Genomic DNA, 13,977 nt, shown 5'->3' on the forward strand with positions numbered 1-13,977 from the left:
TGTGTGACTGAACTTAACATCAAACTGCGCTTGTTTCACACAAATGCTGGCACAGACGTGCATGTTCGGCTAGAGTCGATTTGAACTCGTGCATCTTCGGAAGCGGAGCTGCGCGGAAAGTGACAAAAAATGTTGTGCACACCGTCACGCGAAACGACGTTGCACGCACTCAAAGCGAACTTGCTGACGCTCGAGTATAAATCAGCCATAAATCAGCCTTAAACGTGTGTGCGTTAGATACAGTGAAGACAGCGCGTTAGTTTAGAACTCTTCTCATTTTTTTTTTTTATTGTAGAGAGAGTGTTAATTTGTGCAATGATAACCTACCAGCAATGTAAATTATTTTTTAGACATATTAGAATGAATACATCACAATACAAATTTATTAGAACAAGTACATTATTATTTATGGGCTTAAAAACAAGATGCAAACAATCAGAATATTGTACCTGGTGGGGAGTGCACAATGTAAACATGAAACATATGCCATTACCTATCTTGTACTGTGGTACAGTTATGGAGGCCCTTCATAATGCAGAGGTCAACTGCCTGCTCTGCCAATAGTTAGAAATGGCACTATAGTAAGCAGTGTTTAATAAACAGCTGTTTTCTAAATTCTGCTGAGGTGAAATTTAGCGCAGTCATGTATCGTGATGCATATCATATCGTGGCCTCTGTATCGTGATACGTATCGTATCGTGACTTTGCTGGTGATACACAGCCCTAATAAATACTATTATAATACTAATTTAACACTGGTATAAATGGTATGTAAATGTACCTGTTCAATATTTGACCAGAAATAGTCAACCCCACGGGCGATGGTGCTGGCAATGTGCCGCAGCCTCATCTCCTCCTCCCTCTTCTCACGTTCCTCCATCTTCTTCTTTTCAACATGGTAACGCGCACATGTGCGCACAAGCTAAAGAGAGAGATTGTTTAACTTTAAATCAAAGTTGAATTTTAGCCTGCTCCATAATGAATGGTCACTGGCACCAGAACATGTGGCCAAATACATTGAGGTTACATCCGACCTCTACATCAGATAAACATACAATCGGCTGTGTTAATACTGCCTGAGAAATTTCTAATATCATAGACTGAGTGTGTTTCTTCCCACCTTCTTGGCAGCAGCCATCTTCCAGCGCCTTTCCTGGGCAAAGTCAGCAGCCATCCACTGCATCTCCTCCAGCAGGTAGTCCCACTGGGATTTGGGCCTGCAGGCCTCCTGCAGCTTGGGTAAGCGGCTGGCTGACCACTGGCCCTCTTTACGGAGCTCTGCAATGCGTTGGTGCACATGACTCTCCTACAAAGACACGTTACAATCTTGTGTCAGACATTATAGGCAGCATATACTACAAAATGTGCTACTTTAATGCATACTAAAAAAGATCTTATTCTGAGAATTCTCACCAGCTTGGCTTGTTCTGCTTGCTTGTCCTGAGAGCATTCCTGTGAGTTCTGCCCAACTGGACTCTGACCCAGATTGGACATTTTCAGCCCGGTGGTGCCATTCGTGACAGCAAGTTTGGACTGGGCAGCAGGAGAGAGGCTGGGGCCAGTACTGCTGGTGCGGACCGGGGCAGAAGGGTGTGAGGAGGGGAGAGAGGACAGGGATGTTAAAAGAGCAGGAGACATGGCAGGGTTGGAGAGAGAGTTGGACATCAAACGCTGGGCAGGTTGGGAGGAATCTGATCCAGGACGCACAAGTGCCACAGTCTGAAAAAGAGAGAAAGGATTAACTGCAACAAAATCTACTGTTGTAAATAGGCCTGTGCTATATATTGAACATTCATGATATAGTCATAATGATTTTGCTGTTGATATAAAATTGAATATTGTGATGACTTTATTGCACTTTTTATTTGCCTATTAAGAGAGTCTCATCAGACATATTGTATGATTTTTTTCTATGCAGCAGATGTTTTAATTTATCTGATTAAAACATCAGCAGCAAAAATGGCTTTAGAGTTTGATTAATTTTTCATAAATTATTTCAAATTGCAACTGTTCATTTCAGAGCCCGACCGTTATGGGTTTTTTGGGGCCGATACCGATATTTGGGAGTAAAAAAAAAAGGCCGATATCGATATATCTGCCGATATACTTTGTGTATAATATAGTACAGTACAAGTCAAAAGTTTGGACACTTTCCCATTCGTGTGTCCAAACATTTGACTGGTACTATATATAGAATACAGTATATACATAAACAGAATATATATATACATTAACACATTTTTTGCAATGATCAAACACTTATAATAACGTGCCAAAGATATGTAATGATGGAGGCAGGGCTTTTAATAATTTATCAATAAACTTTATTCAAAATGAGTCTGACATCAGTGCACTGAACAGTAAAGTTAACTTTAATTCAATTCAATTACATTCAACTTTATTCCGTTGAAGTTTATTTCACTTTGGAACATTAATTCACGGATTTGCACTACTGTCTTCACACACAGACGGAACTTACTAGAGAAGTGTGAAGTGTGACAATTTACCTCTGTAAATAAATATAAATTCACATCTCGCGCACTTTAATGCCCTTTGAATGCAACGTGTACGTTCCCTTGGAACTGGAATCATGGAGGAATATCATGTGAAGTCCACTTCGCGGGGCACTTATGGTCGACGCTTGAATGCTGCTGCCTGAACAAGAGACCTCCTTACTGAAGTGAAAGTGCTGGCTGGTGTCACTATCTCGCGAACGCGCCGGAGGATCTCCACCAAATTCGGGGGATCCCTTCAGCTCAAGGAGCCCTCTCGAACGCCGCCCCACGGGATTGCTAGATCAGTCGGCGCCGGACCACGAATTTAACCGCCCATAACTCCCGAACCCCGGGGGCTATCGACGCGGGGGTGGTCTCATTCAAAAGAGGGCCTCGAGACGTACACTCGATTTGCGTTCGAGAGGGTTCCTCGATTCCTCGAGCTCCCCGAATTTGGTGCGTTACGGAGATATGGCAGTTCAAAGTTTCAATGGTTTTCCATAGACTTAAGCTTTAAAGCATTTCATCCATGTCGCCAGTAGCAAACAATGGAGCGTACTCAGCTGGACAAACTAAGTAATTACACCATTTCAAGCATTTTATCTGCGTTATATGCTCTGTAAAAAAAAAATTCATATCGGCGGCATATTTGCCGATACCGATATATCGGCGACAGGCTCATATCGGCCGATAATATCGGCTAAACGATATATCTAGACTGAGTGTGTTTCTTCCCACCTTCTTGGCAGCAGCCATCTTCCAGCGCCTTTCCTGGGCAAAGTCAGCAGCCATCCACTGCATCTCCTCCAGCAGGTAGTCCCACTGGGATTTGGGCCTGCAGGCCTCCTGCAGCTTGGGTAAGCGGCTGGCTGACCACTGGCCCTCTTTACGGAGCTCTGCAATGCGTTGGTGCACATGACTCTCCTACAAAGACACGTTACAATCTTGTGTCAGACATTATAGGCAGCATATACTACAAAATGTGCTACTTTAATGCATACTAAAAAAGATCTTATTCTGAGAATTCTCACCAGCTTGGCTTGTTCTGCTTGCTTGTCCTGAGAGCATTCCTGTGAGTTCTGCCCAACTGGACTCTGACCCAGATTGGACATTTTCAGCCCGGTGGTGCCATTCGTGACAGCAAGTTTGGACTGGGCAGCAGGAGAGAGGCTGGGGCCAGTACTGCTGGTGCGGACCGGGGCAGAAGGGTGTGAGGAGGGGAGAGAGGACAGGGATGTTAAAAGAGCAGGAGACATGGCAGGGTTGGAGAGAGAGTTGGACATCAAACGCTGGGCAGGTTGGGAGGAATCTGATCCAGGACGCACAAGTGCCACAGTCTGAAAAAGAGAGAAAGGATTAACTGCAACAAAATCTACTGTTGTAAATAGGCCTGTGCTATATATTGAACATTCATGATATAGTCATAATGATTTTGCTGTTGATATAAAATTGAATATTGTGATGACTTTATTGCACTTTTTATTTGCCTATTAAGAGAGTCTCATCAGACATATTGTATGATTTTTTTCTATGCAGCAGATGTTTTAATTTATCTGATTAAAACATCAGCAGCAAAAATGGCTTTAGAGTTTGATTAATTTTTCATAAATTATTTCAAATTGCAACTGTTCATTTCAGAGCCCGACCGTTATGGGTTTTTTGGGGCCGATACCGATATTTGGGAGTAAAAAAAAAAGGCCGATATCGATATATCTGCCGATATACTTTGTGTATAATATAGTACAGTACAAGTCAAAAGTTTGGACACTTTCCCATTCGTGTGTCCAAACATTTGACTGGTACTATATATAGAATACAGTATATACATAAACAGAATATATATATACATTAACACATTTTTTGCAATGATCAAACACTTATAATAACGTGCCAAAGATATGTAATGATGGAGGCAGGGCTTTTAATAATTTATCAATAAACTTTATTCAAAATGAGTCTGACATCAGTGCACTGAACAGTAAAGTTAACTTTAATTCAATTCAATTACATTCAACTTTATTCCGTTGAAGTTTATTTCACTTTGGAACATTAATTCACGGATTTGCACTACTGTCTTCACACACAGACGGAACTTACTAGAGAAGTGTGAAGTGTGACAATTTACCTCTGTAAATATATATAAATTCACATCTCGCGCACTTTAATGCCCTTTGAATGCAACGTGTACGTTCCCTTGGAACTGGAATCATGGAGGAATATCATGTGAAGTCCACTTCGCGGGGCACTTATGGTCGACGCTTGAATGCTGCTGCCTGAACAAGAGACCTCCTTACTGAAGTGAAAGTGCTGGCTGGTGTCACTATCTCGCGAACGCGCCGGAGGATCTCCACCAAATTCGGGGGATCCCTTCAGCTCAAGGAGCCCTCTCGAACGCCGCCCCACGGGATTGCTAGATCAGTCGGCGCCGGACCACGAATTTAACCGCCCATAACTCCCGAACCCCGGGGGCTATCGACGCGGGGGTGGTCTCATTCAAAAGAGGGCCTCGAGACGTACACTCGATTTGCGTTCGAGAGGGTTCCTCGAGCTGCAGGGATCCCCGAATTTGGTGCGTTACGGAGATATGGCAGTTCAAAGTTTCAATGGTTTTCCATAGACTTAAGCTTTAAAGCATTTCATCCATGTCACCAGTAGCAAACAATGGAGCGTACTCAGCTGGACAAACTAAGTAATTACACCATTTCAAGCATTTTATCTGCGTTATATGCTCTGTAAAAAAAAAATTCATATCGGCGGCATATTTGCCGATACCGATATATCGGCGACAGGCTCATATCGGCCGATAATATCGGCTAAACGATATATCAGTCAGGCTCTATTTCATTTGCATCATCCCTCAAAAATGTTCTTGGAAGTTTCTGTGTAGCATTTATGTATGTACAAAATGTTTTGGTAAAAATATGAATAGGGAAATGTTGTTAAGTTCTGTGCATTCTTGCTGTAGAGTATATAAATAATTTGGCAAAATAAAATATTTCCTTTTTAATTTAGTGAAAAGTTTGGAAAAAAAATGCTCTGATCATTTAAGATTTTATATTTTGACTGTATTTTACTTATAATAAACCTTTAAAATATAACGTCACAAAAATAAATGTTTTACATTTTCCTCAGTGAAAAAAGACAAAAAAAACAAGTCAATTCAAGTGAAAATATGATGACTTGTCCAGTTGATTCAAGTCTTTGCATTATCCCTCAAAAATATTCTTGGAATTGTCTGTGTGGCAATTTTGCTAAATGTGTTTTTTCCTTCTTTTTAATTTAGTGAAAACATGGAAAACATGCTTTGATTGTTTAAGATTGTCTAAGATAGTCCAAAGGCTAGAGTGGCAATCAGAAATGTGCTCACATACTTATTACTACCATCGTAAGCAGAACAAGCTTTTTTAAACAAGGAAGACAAACTTTTCAATGTGGTTAGTGAGGTTTCTGTGGCACTAAATGTCCTAAATGTCTTTTAGCATACTCACTGCCTGTCCAGGCTGCATGACCGACTGCTGCATCTGTAGGTGGAGCCCTGACGGCATCTGCTGAAGCTGTGACTGCAGCTGCGCATGTGGGTTGACTGGAGCCAGCACGGCCCCGGCACCCTGCACCTTCACCTGGAGCTGACCACCAGCCACCAGGGCCTGCTGATCCACCACCATGGCCTGGCCCTGGGACAGGGAGAGAGGCAGGCCAGCCATAGGGAGCCCACCCTGGGGGAGGCGGCCTGGAAGCTGTGGGGGTGGCGTGTGGAGGCTGGCGGCATTCTGGACAGGGGGACCTTTGGACGGGTCATACTGCTGCTGGTTCTGTTTGTGCCCACCAATCTGGACTGTTTGTGGGGTTGGGGGCATGCCTCCTGTTATGGGGGGCAAGATGAAGGAAACAGAGCAGAGAGAGGAAAGAGAAGAGAGAAAGATAGAGGGATATGGAGGGCAAGGAAGAGTTCCATAGAAGGAGAAAATGAAGAATTGGAAACACGATATGTTGTTTTACCTCATGTCTGTTTACTGACTGCATTTCAACCAAAATTACAGCGTTCTCTGGACCTTTTTTTTTTTGTGGTAAATATTTCTTTATAAACACCTCGAAAGCCCATACTGAAAATTCAAAATGTTGTATTTGACACTTTATATAAAATTTGATACCTAAAGTCATTTTAATTGTTTTTAAATATAAAGTGAAAAGAACATGTCTGAGTCATAGTTCACCCGCAAATTAGAAAATTAGAAGACATACGAAATAATACTTGAAAAATACAAAGATTAGTATTATTATTAATTTAACTGAAATATTATATAACAATTAAGAACATTTCACTCCAATTCACATTTCCTTAATGTTAGATAATATTTATGATTTATTTTATAATTATTATTAAATAAGATAATTTACATAATATTATGTAATTTTCCTTTTAACATTTAAAAATATTTACACATTTTTTGTTGATGTAAAATGTTAAATTGCCTGCAATTTGTTGATTTTTATATAAAAAAACAATTACAAAATTTTAAATAAATCACTGTAATACAGTACAGTAATTAAGATGTTTCATTGTCATGAAATTAGTGTTGCAACTTTTATGGATCTAGAAATCTATTATGATTGTAGGGTGCAGTAGAACTTAAACATGATTTTACCCATTTGTGTATTTCAACTAAACTTCTTTTGATTTTATGGGTATGATGTTATGAATCACCAGCAATGTGCTACACAATGCTGGAGAAAAGGGAATATTAATGAAAACTACTATTCATGTCACAATGACTACATAACAAAAATCAAGGAAGATTTACATGTTCTAATGAATGAAAATTAGAACTCGTAAATGTGAAAATCAAAATATTTCGTTCAATGCTTAAGAATACTACTATGAAGAACGAAGTAATCATGCATTACCATTGAACTAACCATAAGTGGAAAAGACTAGATATAAAAAGAAACAAATCAAGAAAACAAAATAAAACAAAAACAGGAGAAGAACTCAAAAGAAAAAAAAAGGCACAGAAAGGTAAAGGACACAACTGAAGCACTAACACACTTCATGAACATGCATAAAGCAGATAAGGTTTGGAACATCTGCATTAATACTCAAGCCACACAACAAAGCAAAGGGTATAGCAGAGGAATGGCAATGGAAGTTTAGCACAGAAGAATGTAAAGCCCAGCTGTAAACACTAAGTATCTCCCTCTTTTAGCATTTCATCATGAGCTAAATTACCAAATACGTCAATTTGTCAACTCCGAAGCTTTCTGAGATTAACCTGCTTGTTTATAAGACCTTTCCTGAGCGTCACTTTTTGCACCATCAGGTCATGAAGGAATGTTATGGAAACCGAAGATGAAGATGGGAACTGAAAATATGGTGACGATAAAGAGAAATGAAAATAACTCTCTACATGAAGGGAACCAAGACTGAAAGTGCATTTAGGTTCCAAGTAGGCAATACAGTAAATTTAGGGAAGTGAAGGAGGAGCTCTGCAGGATCAGGAGAGGAGATGTCAACTATAAACCGCAGAACTAAACGCAAAACAAGCTCTATGTTAAATCGGACATCCCAGTAGACAGTTTGGGGCGCATCATCCGATGAGCCCTGGATGGAATCAGAGATGCCATTATGGCAAAGAAGAACGTAAACGGATGAGGTGAATGGCTCAAGGAACTAATGGGCAAATCATAAATGAAAAAATGTGATGTCTTCCAAACTGATCTTCAGCTGTATCTTCTGCCCAGCTGTCCCTCTGATGGTTTGAGAAAGATTTTAAATGAGGGCTAAGTCTGAATGGAGTCCCAATAAGTGGATCAACAACTGGAAGATGATGCTTGGAAAAAAGGTGGGATCAACTTTGGGAACTCTGGAATGAACCCTGACCTCCAGCAGCACTGAATAACAGTCACAAGAGTGGATCTGTCCCGAGACGCAACGACGCTCCTACCTTGCGCTGTAGGCATGAGCTGCTGGAGGGGAATGCCGGGAGATCCTAAAGGAGTTACAGCGGGGTGCTGGAATATCATCCCATGCCGACCCACTTCCATCCGGGACCTCTTAGCCTGATCTGGGATGCAAAACACACAATACCCTCAAAACGCAAAAAAAATAAATAAAAAAAAAACTCCCTCCCAAAAAATGAGATATAGAACAGGAAAAAACAAAAGAAGGAGAAAAAACACTTGGCACATGGCAATGATGTTTGCACACCAGCAGGTAGCTGTTGGGAAGCTCCGAAGCTGGATTACAGGCTTCAAACACAGAGCTGGGAAAAGATGCTGGAATACTGAGTAAGCAGAAGCGAATTGGAAGGAGAGGGAAAAAAAGGAAGAATAGCAAACAGAAAAGTAGAAAACAAAAAGGGGGAATAAAGAAGCAAATGAAAACAAAACAGGCTTCCACCTTTGCCCTTTGTCGACGTCGCCCTACCTGCTTGTGCCATGGCCTGCTGCCGCTTGAAAGCCTCCATGTCCACAGAGTTAGAGATGCTGCCACCTGCCACCCCGGCATGGGTCTATGAGATGGAAAACAATCCAAAGTGAGAATCTCATTCACACAGAGCACAAACTGTACTGCTCACCTTAACTAAAATCTTGCCTGATTACGTCTAATGTCACAATTCTGTCAAAACACATAATGAAAGCGCTATCATACTGAATGTTAAAAAATTTTTCCTCCTTCACGTTCCTAGTAAGGAAGCCTCCATCACCTGGAACTGCTGCTGAGCAGAGAACGCTGCAGACACGTTGGGTGGGAGTTGTGTAGCTATAGCAACAGGAGTCACCGTCTGTCCATCCTTTCCAGTCACTACTTTCACCTGAGAGGTTGTCATAGAAACAGATGAGAGATACAAAGCCACAGAAAATATCTTGATATTTCCAAATGAAAAAGAGACCAAGAGCTCCCAACAAAGAAAAGTTGTTTTGTGGGTCACAAAGACATGATGATAATTTTTATAATCTGGATTCGTTTATTATTATAAATATACTATTATTAATTTATTTAAAATATATTAATTTCTGAATAAATAAGCTTTTTTTTAATGTGAAAGATTTATATTTCAAATAAATGCAATTTTTTTGAACTTTCTACTCATCAATCTAGTAGTCGACCTATATATCACCAAGGCCGATATATCGGCATTTTTCAAATATCGGCATCGGCTGATAAGTTTTTCTGTTTAGCCGATGAGTTCGAGGCAGGACTTTTATTTTGAAGGCGCTGCCTGCGCACACAGTTTTCACATTCTCCTTGTTCGCTGTCGTCGTTAACAGTTCTGTCTAAAATCTGTCTAATAATCAGAAAGAACTGTTAAACAAAGGAATTAAAATGTATACAAAAAAGTATATGATATATAATGATTGCTTTTATATTATTAGTTATAGAAAGGCAAATATTATAATACTTTCTCGTTTGACGTCAGCATTCAGCAAATACGCATTTATATCATTTAAACAAATCTTTGAATGACTAATGAACATTTAATTAAAAAAAATCTTGCAAACTTAGTTGGATCCAGCTGTGAGATCTTGTGAAGTGTGCATTTGTATCCTGCATGATCGCGTGTTTTCTGCATGACGGTTGGTCCGTGCAAATTGAATGCAGACAGGAGGAGAGTTCAGCTTCACTGGAGACACGCCATCGACAAACTTAAAACTCATGATTTCTAATTATGCTGTGCTTCATGCTTTTGCCCACTGTCATATTCATGTAATTTTCACTGTGTGCTGTATGTAAAATGAGTGTTACCTTGGCTTTATTTGAAAAAATATTATTCCAAATCCCAATGCACACAAACTTCCCAGATTACTGAGTGCCCTGTTGGTTACACTGTTTACTTCCTTTTTAATTATATTTTTATTAAATATTTATTTATTTGTGAAAAATACTTTGACATTTAAAGTATAAATACGTTTATTTTACAAATTTATTTTTTAATTCATTTTCAAATTATTTAAAATTTCTTAAATATTAATTAAAATAAATACAATTATATCGGCCATCGGCCACCCTGCTTTCCAAGATATCAGCATCGGCATCGGCAGCCAAAAAACCCATATCGGTCGACCACTACATCAATCCTCAAAAACATTTATCAAAAGAATCCTCAAAAAATGTATCACAGTTTCCACAAAAATACGAAGCAGCACACCTGTTTTCAACACTGATAATAAGAAATGTGACACTGAAGACTGCCATTACGGCTGTTAAAAATTTAACTTTGCCATCATTGAAAATATATTGTAGGTAAGAGCCAAGCGCTTTTTTTTTTTACCTCATCATTGATGACCTCAGACTGCTCTTCCTCCTCCTCTTCATCTTCAAGGTCAAGATCATTTTGCCTCAGGTAGGTGAAGAGAGGCACACAAGGCTTTTTCTTGAAAGCAAGGTAGTCCATCATGTTCCCTTGCAGATGCTGCAGGAAAAAGAGCTCAATCAGGTACTCCTTAAACACCTCCTTCAGACTCTCCATCTTCTTTGCATGATGCTCCAGACACTGCTTTCTCAACTGTGCCACTTCTGGATTTGAGGGTGCAATCTCCTCCAGCTTCTTCGGCTGCATCTTCTTTATGCTGGTGGGAGTCAGGGACTGGTTGGCGAGGCCTTGGGGAGGGTTGCTCCTGGATGGGCTGGATGGAGGGATTGCAGATGGGACCCCAAAAGAGGCCACAACGCCTTGCGCGGTCTTCTCAAAAATCATGGGACGCGCTAACTGGCCTTGGATGATGCTACTGATCTGAGGAGGCAGATTGGAGGTGGTGATGTGCCCAGGGCTGCCCAATGTTGGGAGAGCAGCCCCTGCAGCAACAGGGCTCTGCGGCCCCAAATGGTGAATGGTGCCCCCGGTTTGAGAGTGCGGCTGGGACAGGCATCTCTCTCTGATAGCCCCTGGTGTCCCAGGTGAGGTTAGCTGAACGGCTCCAGCTGTTGTGGAAGCCAGCTGAGCCAATCCTGTTCCATCCTGGTACACAAAATGACTACTTCCAGGAGGGCTGCCCAAGTTGATTTGCCTAACCATTATACCTGCCTCCACAAACCTTGTCGGGCTCTGACCGCACACTCCTAGAGCCGACCCAGGAGCGCTCGGCCTGGGCACAGCCTGTATGGGGACCGGACTGTGCTGGGTAGGACTTTGAGGCTGCATTGTCTGGGGCAAGGGTGATGTCACCACGTAAGATGAAGACCCGGACTCGAACCTCCACTGCTGAGTCTGGTGCTGAAAGCCAGGGGATGCTGGGCTCTGGAGAGGAAGAGAGGCAAGGGTAATTTGCTGGTTCCCAGAAACCATTGGTCCCACGTTCTGTAAAGTGATGTTCATATTCTGGCCTGTGACCGGACTCCGACTCATAATGATTTGATAATTGGGAGACTGTGGTGCAGAGGGACTGGCGGACGGAGCAAAAGATGTCACCGGTGACTGGGGGTGATTGGCATTTGCCGGCTGTTGCTGGGTAACCGGCATGGGCTGCTGATGTTGCTGTTGTTTTTGGGGCTGCTGTGGTTGTTGGTCTTCCGCCTCAGATCCAGTGAAGGACCTGGATCTCTGAAGGTTCCTCTGCACATTTGGTGGGCCTCCTCCATGGTGCATTGCGTGCCACTTCAATTGTATTAAAAGACACTCTGTGGGGAGACAACAGTGCAATGTTTCTACCATAAAAATATATTTCGGTTGGATAAAGATATCAAAATTCATACCATGGAAAAAGTCTGATTTACCATGGAAAAAGTCTAATTTGTAGAGACAGACCAATATATTGCTCAGGCCAATTAAAGGAATAGTTCACACAAAATGAATATTCTGCCATCATTTACCTACCCTTACGTAATTCCAAACCTGAATAACCCTCTCTGTCCCTTCACTGAAAGTCAATTGCTCCAAAACATTCTTTAAATATGGTAAACAGAAGCTCAAATGTGCTTACCTAGGGCTGCACGATTAATCAAAATTAAATCGCAAAGGCGATAAATAGGGCTGGGTATCGTTCAAAAATTTTCGATATCGATACCTTGACTTCGATACCGGTTCCTGAACGATACTTTTTTCGATACCAATTTTATGAAATCAATTTTAACAAGATTACATTATCTTAAAAAAAAACTTTGGTTTTATTTTTCAGCTTGTTGATGTTTATACAAACTCAAAGACTCATCTCCTGAGCCACTGCACAAAGGAACAAAATGTAACCAACATTTTAGGTTAAACTCCTTCATGAACCTCGCTACTGAGAAATGTCATGTAGCTTTTCAGCTGCGAAACTATTTTACTAATAAATTTGCGGTGCAGCGCTGACAAGAAGTTTCTGTTCGTGTCTCTGCGTGTCTGCACTGTGTCTGCGTCTGTGAGAGAGACTGGGAGAAAGAAAACGTGATTTCCGTAGCCTAACGTACATAAAAAAGGTGGAAGACATGGAAATAGTTTGTCATTTTTTACCCTATTATTTGTTATATTTATTTGCTCGATGTCTTGAGCAAGGCGTAAATCCGGCCCTGTTAGACGGCAATCGAAAGTTATTACAAACACTCGATGGTGGTTTAAAGTGAGTTTTGAGTAAAAGCGGAATATAAATCTTATTTATTGTCTTATGTAGCATGATGCTACAGTTTGCATGAATGGTCACATAACACGCGCTTTCGGTCGTGTAACGTTAGTATGAACGGACATCTGCATATGATCGGAACTCCACGCAACTCCCGCGCTACTCTATACTGGTGGTATTACAGTACCACGAGAGCTAAAGAGAGCAGACTGCTCTGTGCGCTTTCGGATGATCGATCTGCGCAGCGCCTCTAGTCGAACACACCGGCAAGTGCTGCAGGCTTATTGGCTCACTGACGCTGATGAGATTAACCCCTTAGGTATCGAAATTTGGTACCGAACAACAAGACGTTTTTCGATACTCGATGGCATTGAGGCAATTCGGTCGGTGCCTAAAAAGTCGATACCCAGACGTAGCGATAAATCGCGATTAGGCAGAAGTTGCGATTGTCATGCGTATCTTTCAGTGAAGCACGGTTCTGTGATCAGCAGTAAATCTCCATCCGAAAGCAAGAGGGCGCTCTCACGCTGAAATTCCAAATACGCCTCGCAGAAGAAACCAAGGAAATCCCTATAGCGGTTGCTGAATAAACAGAAGATTTAACTGCTTTCATTAATTCAACATGACTAATAAACACACGACTACAACAATATATGGTTTATCGGAGTTCATTTTATTATAATTTTTTATTATAATCCTTTAAGGCCTTATAAGTGATAAGCCTTTATCACTGCTTAGAATACTATGAAATATGTTATTCTGTGTAAGTACTTATTCTGTGTAAGAAACCACATCATCTCACAGAAGGATTTATTTCAAACACTCGACTGATGTTATGAAGTGAGTTTGGAGTAAAAACATGTTATTAAATGTGGTATTTTCACTTGCTTTCAGATGGAGCAGCATTTACTACACAGAGCCATAGTTCACTGACAAGCTACGCAAACAG

The 13,977-nt window shown here is 41.1% G+C and overlaps 1 protein-coding gene across 1 annotated transcript in view; it reads right to left on the reverse strand.

Annotated features, from left to right (window-relative positions):
* Positions 1–13,977, reverse strand: part of LOC107566015 (E1A-binding protein p400-like) — a 51,919-nt gene that overhangs the window by 34,490 nt on the left and 3,452 nt on the right. Inside the window, exons 2-9 of the mRNA XM_016251368.1 lie at positions 10,766–12,111; positions 9,200–9,307; positions 8,920–9,004; positions 8,438–8,557; positions 5,984–6,489; positions 3,527–3,832; positions 3,234–3,419; positions 782–922 (exon numbers count right to left, since the gene is read on the reverse strand). Of these exons, the coding sequence (XP_016106854.1) occupies positions 782–922; positions 3,234–3,419; positions 3,527–3,832; positions 5,984–6,489; positions 8,438–8,557; positions 8,920–9,004; positions 9,200–9,307; positions 10,766–12,079 (2,766 nt within the window). The 5' untranslated portion in view covers positions 12,080–12,111. The remainder of the gene's footprint in view (positions 1–781; positions 923–3,233; positions 3,420–3,526; positions 3,833–5,983; positions 6,490–8,437; positions 8,558–8,919; positions 9,005–9,199; positions 9,308–10,765; positions 12,112–13,977) is intronic.

This window comes from Sinocyclocheilus grahami, unplaced genomic scaffold (assembly GCF_001515645.1).
Source record: "Sinocyclocheilus grahami isolate Dianchi unplaced genomic scaffold, SAMN03320097.WGS_v1.1 scaffold1041.1, whole genome shotgun sequence".
NCBI lineage: Eukaryota > Metazoa > Chordata > Actinopteri > Cypriniformes > Cyprinidae > Sinocyclocheilus > Sinocyclocheilus grahami.